Genomic DNA, 14,980 nt, shown 5'->3' with positions numbered 1-14,980 from the left:
CTTAAGAAAAAAATGAGACAAAAATAGATAAATATATTGTATATGCTGAATAACCATTTTTATTATTTGAAAACCCTAGGCTAAAAAGATTTTTACAATAATCAATAAACCCCTAATTTAAAAAAGTTTTTAGAAGTACAACTAAAGTAGATGCTTTAAATTTTTTATTCATATGAACAAAATTTAATTTCTACTTTGCCAACTCTTAATTCTAAAATTACACTTATATAAGATATTTAGACTTCCAAATATAAGTTGTACTTATGTGATGGGGCATTTTATTAATGAACATTGGCTTTTACAAAAAAAAAAAAAAAGGAATTTTAGGTTTTACAAGACTTAAGTAGACATATACTGTCCCAAGAACTGCTAAAAGTATATTAAATAGTTTATATAATCATGAAATTAAAAATAGTTTTTATTAGTTTTGATAATGCCAATAATAATGATTCAATAATAAATATTTTAAAATCTTAATTAAAACCATGCTTAAATGGTAAATTATTTTATATTAGATGTGCATGTCACATGTTAAATTTATGTGTTCAAGATGCTTTAAGTATTATTTCTCATCATATTTTTAAAATAAAAAATTGCATTATATATTAAAAGTCTTGGTGCAAGAAAAAAATAATTTAAATATTTATGTCAAAATTATGGTTTAAAATATAGAAATTTTGCACTAAATGTTTAGCATAGGTGGATTTTCACCTATTTTATATTAGAAACTTCTATTTCATACAAAAACATTCTTACTAATTTTTATAATGAGAATTGAAAATGCCCTATGATTTTATAACTGATGATGATTGCGAAATTTCAATCTATATAAAAGATTTTTTTTACAATTTTTTTTATGATACAAGCCAATTTCTTGTACTTTAGTTAATCAATTACTTATAATTAATGATTTTTTTCCAAAATATAAAAATAATTAAAATTTAAAGTGTTCTTGATGTAGTGGAAGTTAAGTTTAAAAAATATTGGAAAAATATTTATCCTCTATATTGTTTAGCTATAATATTAGATCATAGAATTAGAAAAGACGGTTTAGATCTTTTACTTGAATCTTATTATGAAAATATGAGAAGTGAAATTAGAACAAAAAATCAATTGCCATTTCATCATCAAAATCATTTGTTGAACTTAATTCTTAGTTATAAGCTAATTTTACTAATTTAGCATATTCTTTTAACTCTGAGAAATTAAATAATTTTGATATTTTAGCCTAGTGGAATGAACATGAAAAAAAAGTATCCAATTCTTGCTGCCATGACACATGATTTATTAACTCCTCTGGTGTCTATAATTCCATCTGAGTCGTGTTTTAATGTAGGTACTAGGGTTTTGGACGACAAGAAATGTTGCATGAATGATGAAATTTTGGAGATGTGTATATTTAAATGATTGATTCGATGCTAAAGACAAACTACAAAATTAGGGAGGGGAAGTTTAGATTGTTTTTAGATATTGTCCTTAAAGGAAGGGAAAATTTAGAGGAGGGCCTGATGATACAACTATGGATCCATTATCTCTTGATATATGATTTGTCATCCCACGGGCTTAAAAATTACAATGACTTTGGTCGCATAGAAGGTAATAAGAGACTTGTTTGGGGTATTTTTAGAATAAAACAACATTTTAAGAGGTCATGTGACCATTCTTAGACATATACTTAGATGGTTGAATAGGTGAAGCAATTTCAAAGTGGGGGAGCTGTCTTACAATATCAAAACTGAATCTTATTAAATGCATGAAATTATAGGGGCTTATTAAAACACCTTTTTTTTTGTAATGAAGTAATAAGTCAATCGAGTCACCCATTTCATTTTCTTTTTATTTTTCTTTTGCATTTTTCCTAGATCAAGTCATGCTTTTCACTGTTAATCAAAATCAAACAGCTCCTTAGGGTTCTAGGGTTTGGATATGCTATAAAAAAAAAACAAATCCATTTGTAATCTAATTTTGATGTGAATTCACTTTTTTTGGTTGATGGCTGATAGCGTGAACATCTCCCTTATTTTATCTGTCTATTGAGGGTAGAGAGTAGAGGTTTGATGTGGAACAGTTGGTGACTATGAGATGCGGAGTGCCCACATTTGCGCTGATTCAAACCATCGGATGACCTCCAATGACAGAAACAAATCAAAGGGGTGGGACCCAGATTGGGCGACCAGGTCCACCCATTGTTGCCAGTCACGAAATGAGGGGGGGGGAGTAGGACAATTGCTTTTTGATCCAGTCAACTCCGTGAAGCAATTTCTGGATCTGGTTGCTTTTGCTTGAGACGTTGAGCGTAGAGAGTAACGCATTGGAAGAGAACGTTCGGGTAGAATGCGCGGGCGAATCGATGCTCGTCCGAACAGGAACGAGTCGGCGTTCACTCGGGCGGTGAACGCGGTGTTCGCCTTCGTCCGCCTGGCCGAGTTCGAAATCCTCTTCTTCCTCTTCCTGGTCATCACCTTCATCGTATTCAAAGATTTGGTCAGCTCTCTCTCTCTCTCTCACTTGATTTCTCTGATTCATTCTTCAAGGGTTTATTCTATTCCATCCATTCATGATCGATTGAACCCTTTTTTGAATGTAATTGGTTGAATATCCAACGTTTGGCTTACAAGAGCAACGGAAATAATCTACGAGTTTAATCCTGAAACCTTTTTCTGTCTTTCTGATTAACTTGCAATTTATTCCGATTATTTTTTGTTGGTTGTATGAATTTTGAGTTGCAAACGTCTGATCATTCATGTATTAGTTAGAATCTGCTTTGAATTGTGCTTGGCTGTCTATGATCCAAACATTGAAATGTCCTGAATAGGAAAAGAATGTTGGGTCTTTCGGCTGCCATGGTTAATTATGTAGCTGATCCAAATAATTGGGATTAACGCTTTATAGCGTTATGTTTGGTTGCTAACTAAGCTAGATTTGTAGGTATTCAGGAAACAAGTCATTGACTCGGTTAGTTACGTTGTAAAGGGGGTCTAAGATAGCATTGCAACTGGCTCTAAGAGGGCCGGGGTATAGTCTATAGAGCTATTACAAATGGTTATTTGTAGGTTGTATTTTATATCCTGAATGTTATATATGTCTATTGACTTTATTCATAGACTGTTGTTTAATTGCCAGTTTTTAGTGCCATATTGCTACATGGCACCCATGGTATTGTAAAAAACATGGCAAAAGGAGCAGCTCAGTTGACAAGGCTCCCGCGTATGCAGGGTCCGGGGAGGGATGCCCGGTGCGTGCTATTTGTAAGTTAATGCCAATAAAGCCATGTGAAAGCGTGTTGAATTTGGTAAATATAGTTTGGGTGAATAAATGAGCTTGAGTGTTATATAGTTATCTAGGAGGGTTTGGGTTGTCAACAGATTAACTCACTTAGCTGAGCTTGAGTGGCTTTTTTGGGTTTGGTTTTATATCTTATAAAATAGGAGCACTTGAGTTGAGGTACTTGGATTTGGGTGAAGGTCTTTCCAGGCTCCCCAGAAGATGGCATCGTGCGGAATCTCTACAGGATTGCAGTTGCCATTGCCGGCTATGAAACATATCTCCTAGCCTCGTGTTTCTTGGGGTACATATATCAATGTTTTGACACTCTGGTCAAAGACTTATCATTCAGCGGGCCAGCAGCCCATATCTTGTTTTGTAAATAGTAGTTTTGTACTTTAGTTTTTATGTTTCCTTGCAAGCACTTCCCTCAATTGGGTATTTCTTCTACAAGGTTGCAGCCTTGCTAGGTGGCCATTCAAGTTGATGGCCAAATGGTTGTACAGAGATTTTGTCATAGTCATAGTTGGAGGTGGGTCAATTGTAAAGACAGCAAGCTGTTGATTGCGATGCCCTGCTATAGTTAATAGGTGATTGTTCAGCATTCGTTTCCTGTCCCTGCATGGCTACGGTGGACAGGAAATGATAAGTTACCTTCATAGGCAATAAGAATGACAAGGTGGGCACCTTATTATAATAATAAGTTGAAAATAAACCAGCAATAAATCTGTATTTATGTTAGAGAAAAGAGAAAAAGAGAAGAAAGAAAAGAAAGTTCAGAAGGAAGAAGGTGGGAAGAAGTGGGAGAAAGAAGAGAGCTAATCAATCCTCTCTTCAGTTCCCTAAATGCTTTTATTAAAGCTGATTGTAATTCAGGTATAATTACAAAGGTGCCCTCAGTGGAGCGACTAGCTCAATAAAGATAATAAAAAAAGAACAAAAACTGGCCCATAACTAAGGCCTACTAACTAAACATAACACATTATTAACAACACAAATAAAATAAAAAGATTAAGGCCCATTCGACCCATCATCTCTACACTCCTCCTCAAGTTGAGCATAGATATCAATAATACCCAGCTTGCTTACATAGTGCTGTAACTTTGATTTAGGGACACCCTTAGTCAAAACATTTGCTAACTATTCCTTTGAGGCAACGAAAGGACGGCAAACTATTCTTGATGCCACTCTTTCTTTTATGAAATGTTTGTCTACTTGAATGTGCTTTGTTCTATCATGTTGAACTAGGCAATGAGTAATGATGATAGCTGTCTGATTATCACAGTACAACATCAAGGGCTTATGATAAGTAATACCCATTTCTTCTAGAAGAGACCTAAGCCACAACAACTCTTAAACCCCATGGTCCATGGAGCTATATTCTGCCTCAGCTGAGGATTTGGCTGCTGCAAATTGCTTTTTACTTCTCTATGAGACTATTTTCTACTGCCATAGCATAGTAATTGGACATGGATCTCGTCATCTACACTGCTAGCCAATCATCATCTATATAAGCTTCTAACTTGATATGTCTATGCTTAGCAAAGAGGATGCCCTTTCCTGAGTTCCCTTTTAAGTAGCAAAAAACCCTTTCTACAATCACCATATGTGTGTCTCTGGGAGCATGCATAAATTGATTGATATCACTGCATATGAAATGTCTATCTGTTTCATACAAAGATATAACAACTTCCTCAAAAGACTCTAGAACACTCCCCTGTAGGCCAAGGGATCACCATCATTAGCAGAGAGCCTATGATTTGCATCAATAGGTGTAGACATAGTCTTGGCATCATGTTTTCATGTCTTATCTCAATTCCCCTATATCCTTAATCTCAAACTCTAAGTTAAGGAACCTTTTGAGGGCCTAAACTTCTTGTGTGTCACCACTAGTTACAACAACATCATTGATGTACACAATGAGAAAGATGACCCTAGACTCTCTCCTCTTCACAAATAGGGAATGATTTGATTGTTTGAGTTTAACCAAACTGTATAAGGGCAGCCCTGAATCTATCAAGCCATGCTTGTGGAGATTGTTTGAGACCATAGAGTGATTTCTTCAGTTCACACATCTTGCCTTTCATCTCTTCACCATTCATGCCTATAGCAAGTGACATATACACTCCTTCAATTAGATCACCATTTAAGAAAACTTTCTTGACATCAAATTGATATAAGGTCCAATCATAATTCACTGCCAAAGATAGGAGAACCTGCATAGGAGTTATCTTTTCCATGAAAAATCTTCATATAATCTATTCCATACACCTATATATAGCTCTTGACAACCAAGCAAGCCTTATACCTTCAATTGTCTTATCAATGTTTAAATATACCCACTTACACCCTGCAAGTGCCTTCCCAATAGGTAAGTCTACAATATCCCAAGTATTGTTCTTGCCTCTATCTTAGTCTTCATAATGTTCTTCCATTTTAGTTTAGGTAAGGCTTCTGTTATAGACTTGGGAATGGGTTGAGACTAGATAGAGGCTAAGAAGGAATAATAGAAGGGGACAATAGGTTGTAGGAAAGGTGTTTAGAAACCTAGTGAGTTGTACATTTCCTCTTACCCTTTCTCACAATAATAGGTAGGTTAAGGTTTGGGAAGGGAGGTACTAGAGCAGGGGGTGTGGGGACTATCCTCTCTTTAGGAGTTGGAAGTGCCTGAGACTCAACTGAGGATGGGGGAACAACTTGTTCATGCCTTAGCCTTTGCCTTTGGTACCACCTTTGGACAATAGGATTAGTAGTGAAAACTAGGGGATAAGCAAGTTGAGGAAGGGAGTAGGAATAGGTGAGATGGGAGGACAAGGTTCAATAGGAATTGTCAAAGGAAGTGGAGAAGCAAACAACTCAATGGAGCACTTCCACTCAGAAGAATGATCATAAAAGAGATCTGATTTATCAAAAGTGACATCCATAGAAACAAACCAAGTGCCACTATTGTGATCAAAACAATAGTAACCCTTCTATGTGGAGGCATAACCAAGGAAAATACATTTCCGAGCTTTGGGTTGAAATTTGTCTCTAAGAGCTAAGAATATGAATACTATAGGTACAACTCAATGGAGCACTTCCACTCAGAAGAATGATCATAAAAGAGATCTGATTTATCAAAAGTGACATCCATAGAAACAAACCAAGTGCCACTATTGTGATCAAAACAATAGTAACCCTTCTATGTGGAGGCATAACCAAGGAAAATACATTTCCGAGCTTTGGGTTGAAATTTGTCTCTAAGAGCTAAGAATATGAATACTATAGGTACTACCAAAACCCAAGAAGGGAGACTTGAACCCCAAAACCCAAAGAGGCATGCGGTTAATGAGATAGGTAGTTGTCATAATGACATTACCCCAAAATTTTATAGGAACTTGGGAGCTAAAAAGGGTACTCCTTGCTACTTCCACAACATGGTGATTTTCTCTCTTTGCTACTCCATTTTTGTTTTGGGTACAAGTACAAGAACTTTGATGAATAACCCCAAAATTCTCAAGGTAAGAAGAAAGGTATTTCTCAAAATATTCCTTATCATTATCTGAGCAAAATATTTTGATGCAGGTGTCAAACTGTGTGAGTACAAATTTATGGAAATGTTTTACAAGTTTGGGTACTTTAGCACGAGAACACATAATATAAAGGCAAGTATAATAGGAGAAATAATCAATAAACAAAATAAAGTATTTATAGCCACCTTTGCAAGGTAAATGGTAAGGCCCCCTCACATAAGAAAGAACAATATGAAAAGTAGTTCTTTTATTGCTTATTGGATAAGAGTTTCTACAATGCGCTGATAATTCACAAGACTCACAATGTAAGTTGGAAAAATTCATTCTTTTAAATGATACTGGAAACAAGAAACTCAATGAAGAAAATGAAAGATGATTAAAACGATAATGACACATCGTGACTCTACTAACTGACTCTGAAACATGTGACTCGAAGGTAGCTTTTTGAGGTGGTACATGACTTTGCTTGGGCATGTCTAGCAGGTATATCCCATTCACCTCATGGAAACTTCCAATCACTTTCTAAGATTTCATGTCTGGAAAAACACAATATGAAGGGAGAAAGGTTACAATACAATTCAAAGATTGTTAGGTTACTAATTGAGAGGAGGTTAGTATTAAGCTTAAGTACATGAAGAATTGAAGATAAAGTAAAGGATTTTGAGGCCCTGAAGTCCACCTTGCCTAAGATAGGAGTAAGAGAGCCATCAATAGGGGAAATTTTGCCTTGACCAAATAAAAAATAATAGGTAGTAAATAAATGCGGCATATTGGTATATAGTCAGTGGCATCGGAATCTATTATCAAAGGGATTCTATAATTACTTGAGATAGAAGCATGATTTGTAGTGGCACGAATACCTGAGTGGGCATATGATGAAGAAGAGCTATGAAGGAGTAGGAGATGTGGTAGTAGATTCTAAGTGGTTGACGATTCAGCCATACCTCTCATACTTTTCTTTGGCAGCTACGAGTTGATCCCCTATGGATTTCTCATCACCAAGCTCCTTTTCATTCTTAGAGGAGGTGGCTGCATTAGCATTGCCACCTCTCTCAGTCCCATTTTTCTTACCATTGTTACTATTCTTGAATCTAGTAGGCACTAGCTTTGGGTGCAATTTCCAATAAGTGTCCTTTGTGCATTTTAGTTTCTTACAATATTCACACATCACATCCTTTTTTTTCCAATAAGAAAATTTGGTTTCATCCCAACATTGGTAAAGTGATCAACTAGAGCTTCCATAATTTGAACCCGTCTCCTACTTTGCTCACTGCTAACAAGGGTGTAAGCTTGAGATAGGTTCACTTTATCTTTTGTTAGGATATTTTGCCTCACAATATCATATTCAAGATTGAGCCTGGTAGGGAACTCAAACACTCAATCCTCTTTACCAACTTTCTGTGAGTCTCACCATCTTTAGTGCATTGCCATACAACAGTCTCCATCAAGTCAATCTCCTACTAGAGAGACTTCAGCATTAAGTATACTGCCAGAGAGTTCTCCCCCTGCCTAAGATTATTCACCTCATTCTTGAGTTTATAAGCTCTAGCTACATTCAATTTCTGAAAATGGCTTTGTAACACTATCCCATGTCTCCTTTGCAATGTCCATCCACATGTAGTGCTGGCTAACATGGGGTTGCATAGAATTCACCATCCAGCCTACAATTGTGTAATTTTCCTCCATCTACTTCTCATATGCAGGGTCTTCCCCCTTTGGTGGCTTCTTACTCCTAGTAATATACCTCCATTTTCCTCTATTGCAAACATGGGTTTTTATTGATTGAGACTAAGCTAGATAATTAGTCCCATCAAGTTTCATAATGACTACTGCACCCAATAGTGTCTCTACAGGCCCTCCTTGACCAAACCCAGAGTCCATAGGCTGCTTTGTCTCACCCCCGGATTGTTATATTGGCTGAACAGAAACAAACGGAAATAAAAAAAAAATGGTACTACTATTCAGGAAAAACTAACCTGAAGTTGAAACACCTCTTCTCTCACCTTATTCTAGGATTTCATAGAACTCTGCAACCAAGGAGAAAGAGAGAAGATGTTGTTGCTCCTGCCAGGAAACCAGACAATCTTCCAACCTCAATCAATCTCATAAGGATTAGTAACCCTTCTTTCAAGCCCCAAGCGCTAGCTTGATGAGTCTCCAGACTCCTTAGTTTCTCCAATTGGCTAGGGTTTCCAGGAAATAAACTCCAAGAACCTGTCTTGGGCCTGAATCTGAATGTGCAAACCTCTCTAGAAAACTCCCCCAACTAGGTGACATAAATCTCCTTTTGATCAGCAACTTAAGAAGAAAAAGCAGGAAGTGGTAACCTGCTCTGATACCAAGTTGAAAACAAACCAGCAATAAATTTGCATTTATGCTAAGAGAAAAGGGAAAAAGAGAAGAAAGAAGAGAAAGTTCAGAAGGAAGAAGAAGAAGAAGAGAGCTAATCGATCCTCTCATCAGCCCCCTAAACACTTACATTAAGGCTGATTGTAATTCGGGTACAATTACAAGGGTGCCCACAGTGGGGCAGCTAGCTCAATAAAGATAATGAAAAGGGAACAAAAAACTGTCCCATAACTAAGGCCCACTAACTAAACATAACACATTATTAACAACAAAAATAAAATAAAAAGATAAGGCCCATTCTGCCCATAATCTCTACATAATATTATACTTGTAAATGTTAAATAATTTGTAGATAAAAAATAGAGAAGATTTTATTAATAATAAGAATCAGAAAGAGATACACAGTGAAAGCTTCCCACAAAGAGGCACGAGGTGCAGCCTCAAATCAAGCCATCCACTCTTTGAATTGTTCTTGATGGGTGTTATTATGAGCTGTTTGAAACAGATTGATTATCATAAAGCGGGGAGGGGAAGGGGGTTTCCAACAAATTGCAGCTCATCCATTTACAAATCCTTAGTAGTTAGCACATGGTCTCCACCGCTAAATTGTAATAAACTGAATTTTGATGGTTGCAGCTTGGGCAAGCCAAAATTGGCTGGAGTAGTGGTATCTCAGAAAGAATGAAGGGGCCATTTTTTTTTTTCTTCTTTATGGATAACAGAACAAGTTTTATTAGAATGGAGGAGAGAATATTATAAGAAACCGGCTATCTCAGAGATTGAGATGCCCAATACCCAAAAAAACAGAAAAAAGAGCACCACCTCTCCCCAAAGTTGCAATACAACATACTAGAGCCCCATCCCCCAGAACAGATTCTCTCCCAACCCCATGTTTTGCTAACCATCTACCAATTCATTTACAGATCTGTACACGTAGTGGACTGCTGCTACTCTTTCCCTTTTGATCTCTTTGATTTCTCTTAAGATGTATCTGAACTGCCAAGGACACTTCATATTTTTATCCAGTCCACAACGACTTTTGAGTCCTCTTCAACAATGATATTAGTGTACTTATTTATCTTTGCCAACTTTATTCCCTGTAGAACTGCAAGAAGGTCTGATCTAATTGCATTTCCGTGGCCTGCAGGACCAGAGTATAGGCCAAGAATACTGCCCTCTTCATTTCTAAAGACTCTCTCAATGTCAGAAGGTCTAGGATTGTCTTTGCTGCAACTGTCAAAGCTTGATAAATAGATGAGGCTAATTCCACAATGGGTGAACAATCACTGTAGTAATGGAAGACTTTGCTACTAACCCCCTATTTCTAATGATATCATCTGTAGTGAAAGGACTGAAAAGTCTTACTGATTTCACCCAGTGTGTCACTTTCACCATAATGAGATCAATGAGAACTCTCTTATCTTGAGTCTTTTCCTTGAAGAGTTTTCCAATTCTCTCCTCTCAAATAGTCCATAAAATGGCATCTCTGGAGTAAAACCATAGCAATTTTCCTCTTCTTGTGGGTGGGTTAAAGAAATTACTGCTGAAAATAGATTGCAAAACTTGTCGAGGAGTCCACCTGCACTCAAATAGAGCAAAAAATCCTTCCCAAATACCAGTCACAAAGGAGCAAGATATTAGCAAATGGAAAGAACTTCCCCACTTGCATTGCAGAGAAGGTAGCAATGGGGGAATAAACACTAATTTGGCCTCCTCTTTTGAATGGTCTCACAAGTATTAGTTTTAGAGTTGTCATGCTCCCAGAAAAGATCTCTTATAATCTTCCCTAAATCCTTTGCCGCCAACACTAGTATCTTGAAGACCGAGAGATAATAGATTGGAAGGTTAACGAACATGGACCTAATCAAGGTAATTTTCCCTCTGAAGGATATATAACTTGCCTTCCCATTTCACTAGTTTTTTATTAAATTTTTCCACAATTGCATCCCAAAACATCATAGGTTTTTGGGATTTCCCACAAAGGCAAACCTAAACACTTTATTGGTCATTCAACATTCCAGAAACATAAGATAGAGGCATATTAACACCTGCTATGCAACTTTTGCCAAAATCGACTCTTAAGTTGGAGGTTTTCTTAAAGAATCTGTAAATTTCTAGCTCCTACCTCCCTTAAGTCCTTACAGAAAAGCATGATGTCATCAACAAATTGCAGGTGGTTTACAATAACCTCACTCCTTCCTACCCTCCAACTCTTAATTAGACCTCTGTCATCTGCTCTGGTTATGAGGCAACTAAATCTTGAGCCCCTCTTAGCTTCAAAGAAGTCTTTAGCCACACCATTTACCAAGACCGAGTAATTCACAGATTTCAAGCATCCTCTCATCTTGAATCTCCATTTGTCACCAAAAGCACACAATTCAAGAAGCTCTTCTAAGAATGACTAGTCCACATGATCATAAGCCTTTTCAATATCCAATTAGCACACCCACCCTTTCTTCTCCAATCTCTTCATATCCTCCAAACATTTGCTCGCTATCAATTCTTTGATCAATAATTTGTCTATCCTTATTTATCAAAATAATAATAACAATAATAAATCTATCCTTTAAGAAAGCTCCTTGATTTTGAATAGTGATGGAAGGTAGAACTTCTTTAAGTCCAAAGGACAGCACCTTGGCAATGATCTTATAAAGGCTTCCAATGAGACTAACTAGCTTGAAGTCGTTGGGATGGAGGCTTCCATCTTCTCGGGCTAGGGTAATGAAAGTAGCATTAGCTCCTTTATTTATTTTTCCCCTTTCAAAGATTCATTGAACACTTCTAGCAACTCACCCTTCACTAAGTCCCAAAACTCTTGATAGAAAGTCAAATTGAAACCATTGGCCCAGGTACCTTAGACCTATCCATAGAGAAAACAACTATTTCTTTTTTTCTCTGTTTGGACATGAAATAAGATTCCGTACTTGGTCGACATGTCTTTCAACATATTAGGAAAAAAAAAATTTTTTTTTTGGTGTTTTGGACCAACTTGGTCAACATTTTCGAGATATAGGAAATGTAGGCCAAAATATTGTATTTTTTATGCTCACCCCCAACTCTATGTTGGCAAGTCTTGACACCGGCATATGTCGTGTGACATTACCAACATTTCACGGCATTTCAGACCATGTTTGTGATACTGATATTTTGTCATAGCCAATGCTGATTTTAGGAATAGATAATGTCCTAGTTGGAACCCTCTCAATCTTAAGGATGCTGCTTAGTTGTGAATTACTGAACACTTTGTTATCACACTTATCCTAGTATAGTTATTTTATACTCTATTATGCCATATGCTTTTCGCAGCATATGCTTTTAAAAATCTATCTGAAAGCACTTTGAGTGCTATGACCTCTTAATGCCACATCTGAAAAGATCTTACTTTTGCCAAACTTTGCCAGAATGAACATATCAAGATTATGTTTGTTGCAGCTTACAAGAACATCTATTTCTAACACCTCCCTCTCCATGTTATGGCACAACTGGCTTACTCCTGGAGTTTTTGATTATCATTAGTGGCTTGAAAGTTTTGTAGTTGAGATCAGTTTCTGGTGTCCCATTTCCTAGTTGAAAAACATTTCCTGCTCATCACAAGTTTTGCTTTCTGAAGGATCTGTAATGCCTGATACGTTCCTAACTGTATTACTTAGTTGATTAGCACTATTATATGTTGACAAAAGGGAATTCCCCAGTTGAAAAAGTTCCTGCTTGTCATGAGCTTTAGGTTTTATAGGGTTTGCAACTCTAAATGTTTTTTTTAAAGGCATTTACTAATGGAATTAGTGTTTGCTTTGGTCAAGACTCAGCACTGTATTATTTATGGCATTATACAGCATTCAGGGATCCACATGGAATTTTGGTTCTTTTCATGGCATTTGAATTTCTCATACCATCCATCATCTAACATGGACCAATTGCAGGACTTCAATGTTATTTTTGGGACATTAAAAATGATTCTTTTTCTATTATCATTGTTCGAGGACCTCACATTTAATGATGGCGATATGCATTCAAATGCTTTGTACAATCAAAATGAAATGGCGTCACATGGCTTCTGAATGGATGTAGCACTGAAAATATTCATATGTGCTTTTGTTTTAATGTGGTTTACAGAGAAAAACTCTTAATGTTTTGAACTGTTGTGCAGACGTCTAGGCCAGAATACAATCAGATTTTGGTGAAGAAGCCCGGTGGCAATGATTTCTGGCCTTACTAGAGACATCCAGAAACTTCTCTGAGTAGATATAGAGAATTGTTTTTATCACTATTGAATCAGATTTTCGTGAAGAAGTCTGGTGGCAATGACTTTGGCCTTACCAGACATCCAGAAACTTCTCTGAGAAAAATGAAGAACTTTCCTATCACTACTGAAAGCAGGGGATATTTTCTGTACATTTTGTTTGTAGGTTGTGTGCTTCGGGGTTGGCCACATAGGCCCCCTTTTAGAAAATTCTTGTTTGTAATTCAACTGAAATCAGGTAAAATGACCATAAAGGTGTGGTAGTTTTAAGACATGCTGCAACTCTATTCTATGGCCGGATAAAGTGATCCGTGTGTGTATATGTTCATCTGGTCGGGGTGGATTTAGGGCTAGCTAACCGATTAAGAGGTGACCCATTCATTGAAAGGTATGATCCTACCATTGACATTGATAGTGGGTAAAGATGGTCTTATAGAACTTTTTACAGGGACGTTTTGACAACAGATGAAATGGCCAAACTGATTAGCTTATTGTTGTCTTTTAGTGAAGATTTGGTTCTGTGCCCCTTAATGGTTGAAACTGAATTTGGGTAAATTACTATTCCCTTAAACATTTTATTATTATTATTATTATTTATTATTATTATACCCCTAAACATTTATTTAAATTTATTAACGAGTTTGATGTAATTGTATGTTAATGACATTTTTTTTTAATTCTAGACTTTATCCCCAATCGAGGGATGGCCACCAGAAATTTTAATCATGAAACGAATGCCTATTTTTGGGGAAAACCCTAAGGAGAACCTATTGGAAGACGATTGGATTATAAAAAGCCCATACACCTTGCCTAAATGGGAACGCATGCCCTATTTATGGGGGAAAATCCAAAATTTCTCTCTCTCTACAGGCTATTTCTTTTATCATCTTCCTCTCTCCCCAGTAAGGGTGAGCATGGATTGGTTTAGTAACTTGGAACTTACACAGTAGGGCTCAGTTCCAAATTACTGAAACCGGAATATACCCTATCAAGATTGATTCCAAGGTTTTGGCCTTAGTGGTTAGGTCCACCTGTGGAACCTGTTCTTTTTTAAACCCTCCCCCCCACCCAATAGTCTAGATTTTGGCTCTGACCACCTCTGAACTTTACGAAAAGACCAATTTCGACCTTAAAGAATAAAAAAAGGCCATTTTTGAACCCAGATTTTGATAAAAAAGCCATTTGTAGGAAAAAATAGATGTGTTCGAAACATGTCAATGGATCTATTAGATAATGTTATGTGGCACTGTTAAAGTTTGAAAAAAGCCACCTTCGACCCTAAAGTTTGAAAATGGGTCACTTTAATAAAGCTAATTAAGTAACTTAATGGTCTAAAATAACCTTGAACTATAATTTAGTATTTAATTCACTTAATTATTTAACAAAGAAAATAAAGAGAAAGAAGTGAAAAAGAGAGAGGGAAGAGGAAATAAGAGAAAAATGACGACAAAAGTAGAAAATAGAGACAATGATAATAATATTCAAAAAAAAATGTATATAAAAAAAGAGAGAAAATAAATCAAAGATAAAAAATAAAAGCAAAGAGAGAAAGTTAAAATAACGGAGAGAAATAGAAAAGGGAAAGAACCGAAGAACAATGAAGACATAATGAAAA

The 14,980-nt window shown here is 36.4% G+C and overlaps 1 protein-coding gene across 1 annotated transcript; it reads left to right on the top strand.

The window, feature by feature from the left end:
- The first annotated feature begins 2,228 nt into the window (after positions 1-2,228).
- On the top strand, positions 2,229-13,639 carry LOC148873197 (GRIP/coiled-coil protein). The gene is made up of 2 exons (XM_088964584.1): positions 2,229-2,484; positions 13,273-13,639. Exons 1-2 carry the CDS (start codon positions 2,335-2,337, stop codon positions 13,339-13,341), a joined length of 219 nt encoding a protein of 72 aa, XP_088820710.1. The 5' UTR covers positions 2,229-2,334; the 3' UTR covers positions 13,342-13,639.
- The last annotated feature ends 1,341 nt before the right edge of the window (positions 13,640-14,980 follow it).

This window comes from Nelumbo lutea, chromosome 1, assembly GCF_056320005.1.
Source record: "Nelumbo lutea isolate HS-2025 chromosome 1, American lotus-T2T, whole genome shotgun sequence".
Classification (NCBI taxonomy): Eukaryota; Viridiplantae; Streptophyta; class Magnoliopsida; order Proteales; family Nelumbonaceae; genus Nelumbo; species Nelumbo lutea.
Note: the sequence above shows the minus strand (reverse complement) of the source record. Positions and strands in the feature narration are given on the sequence as shown.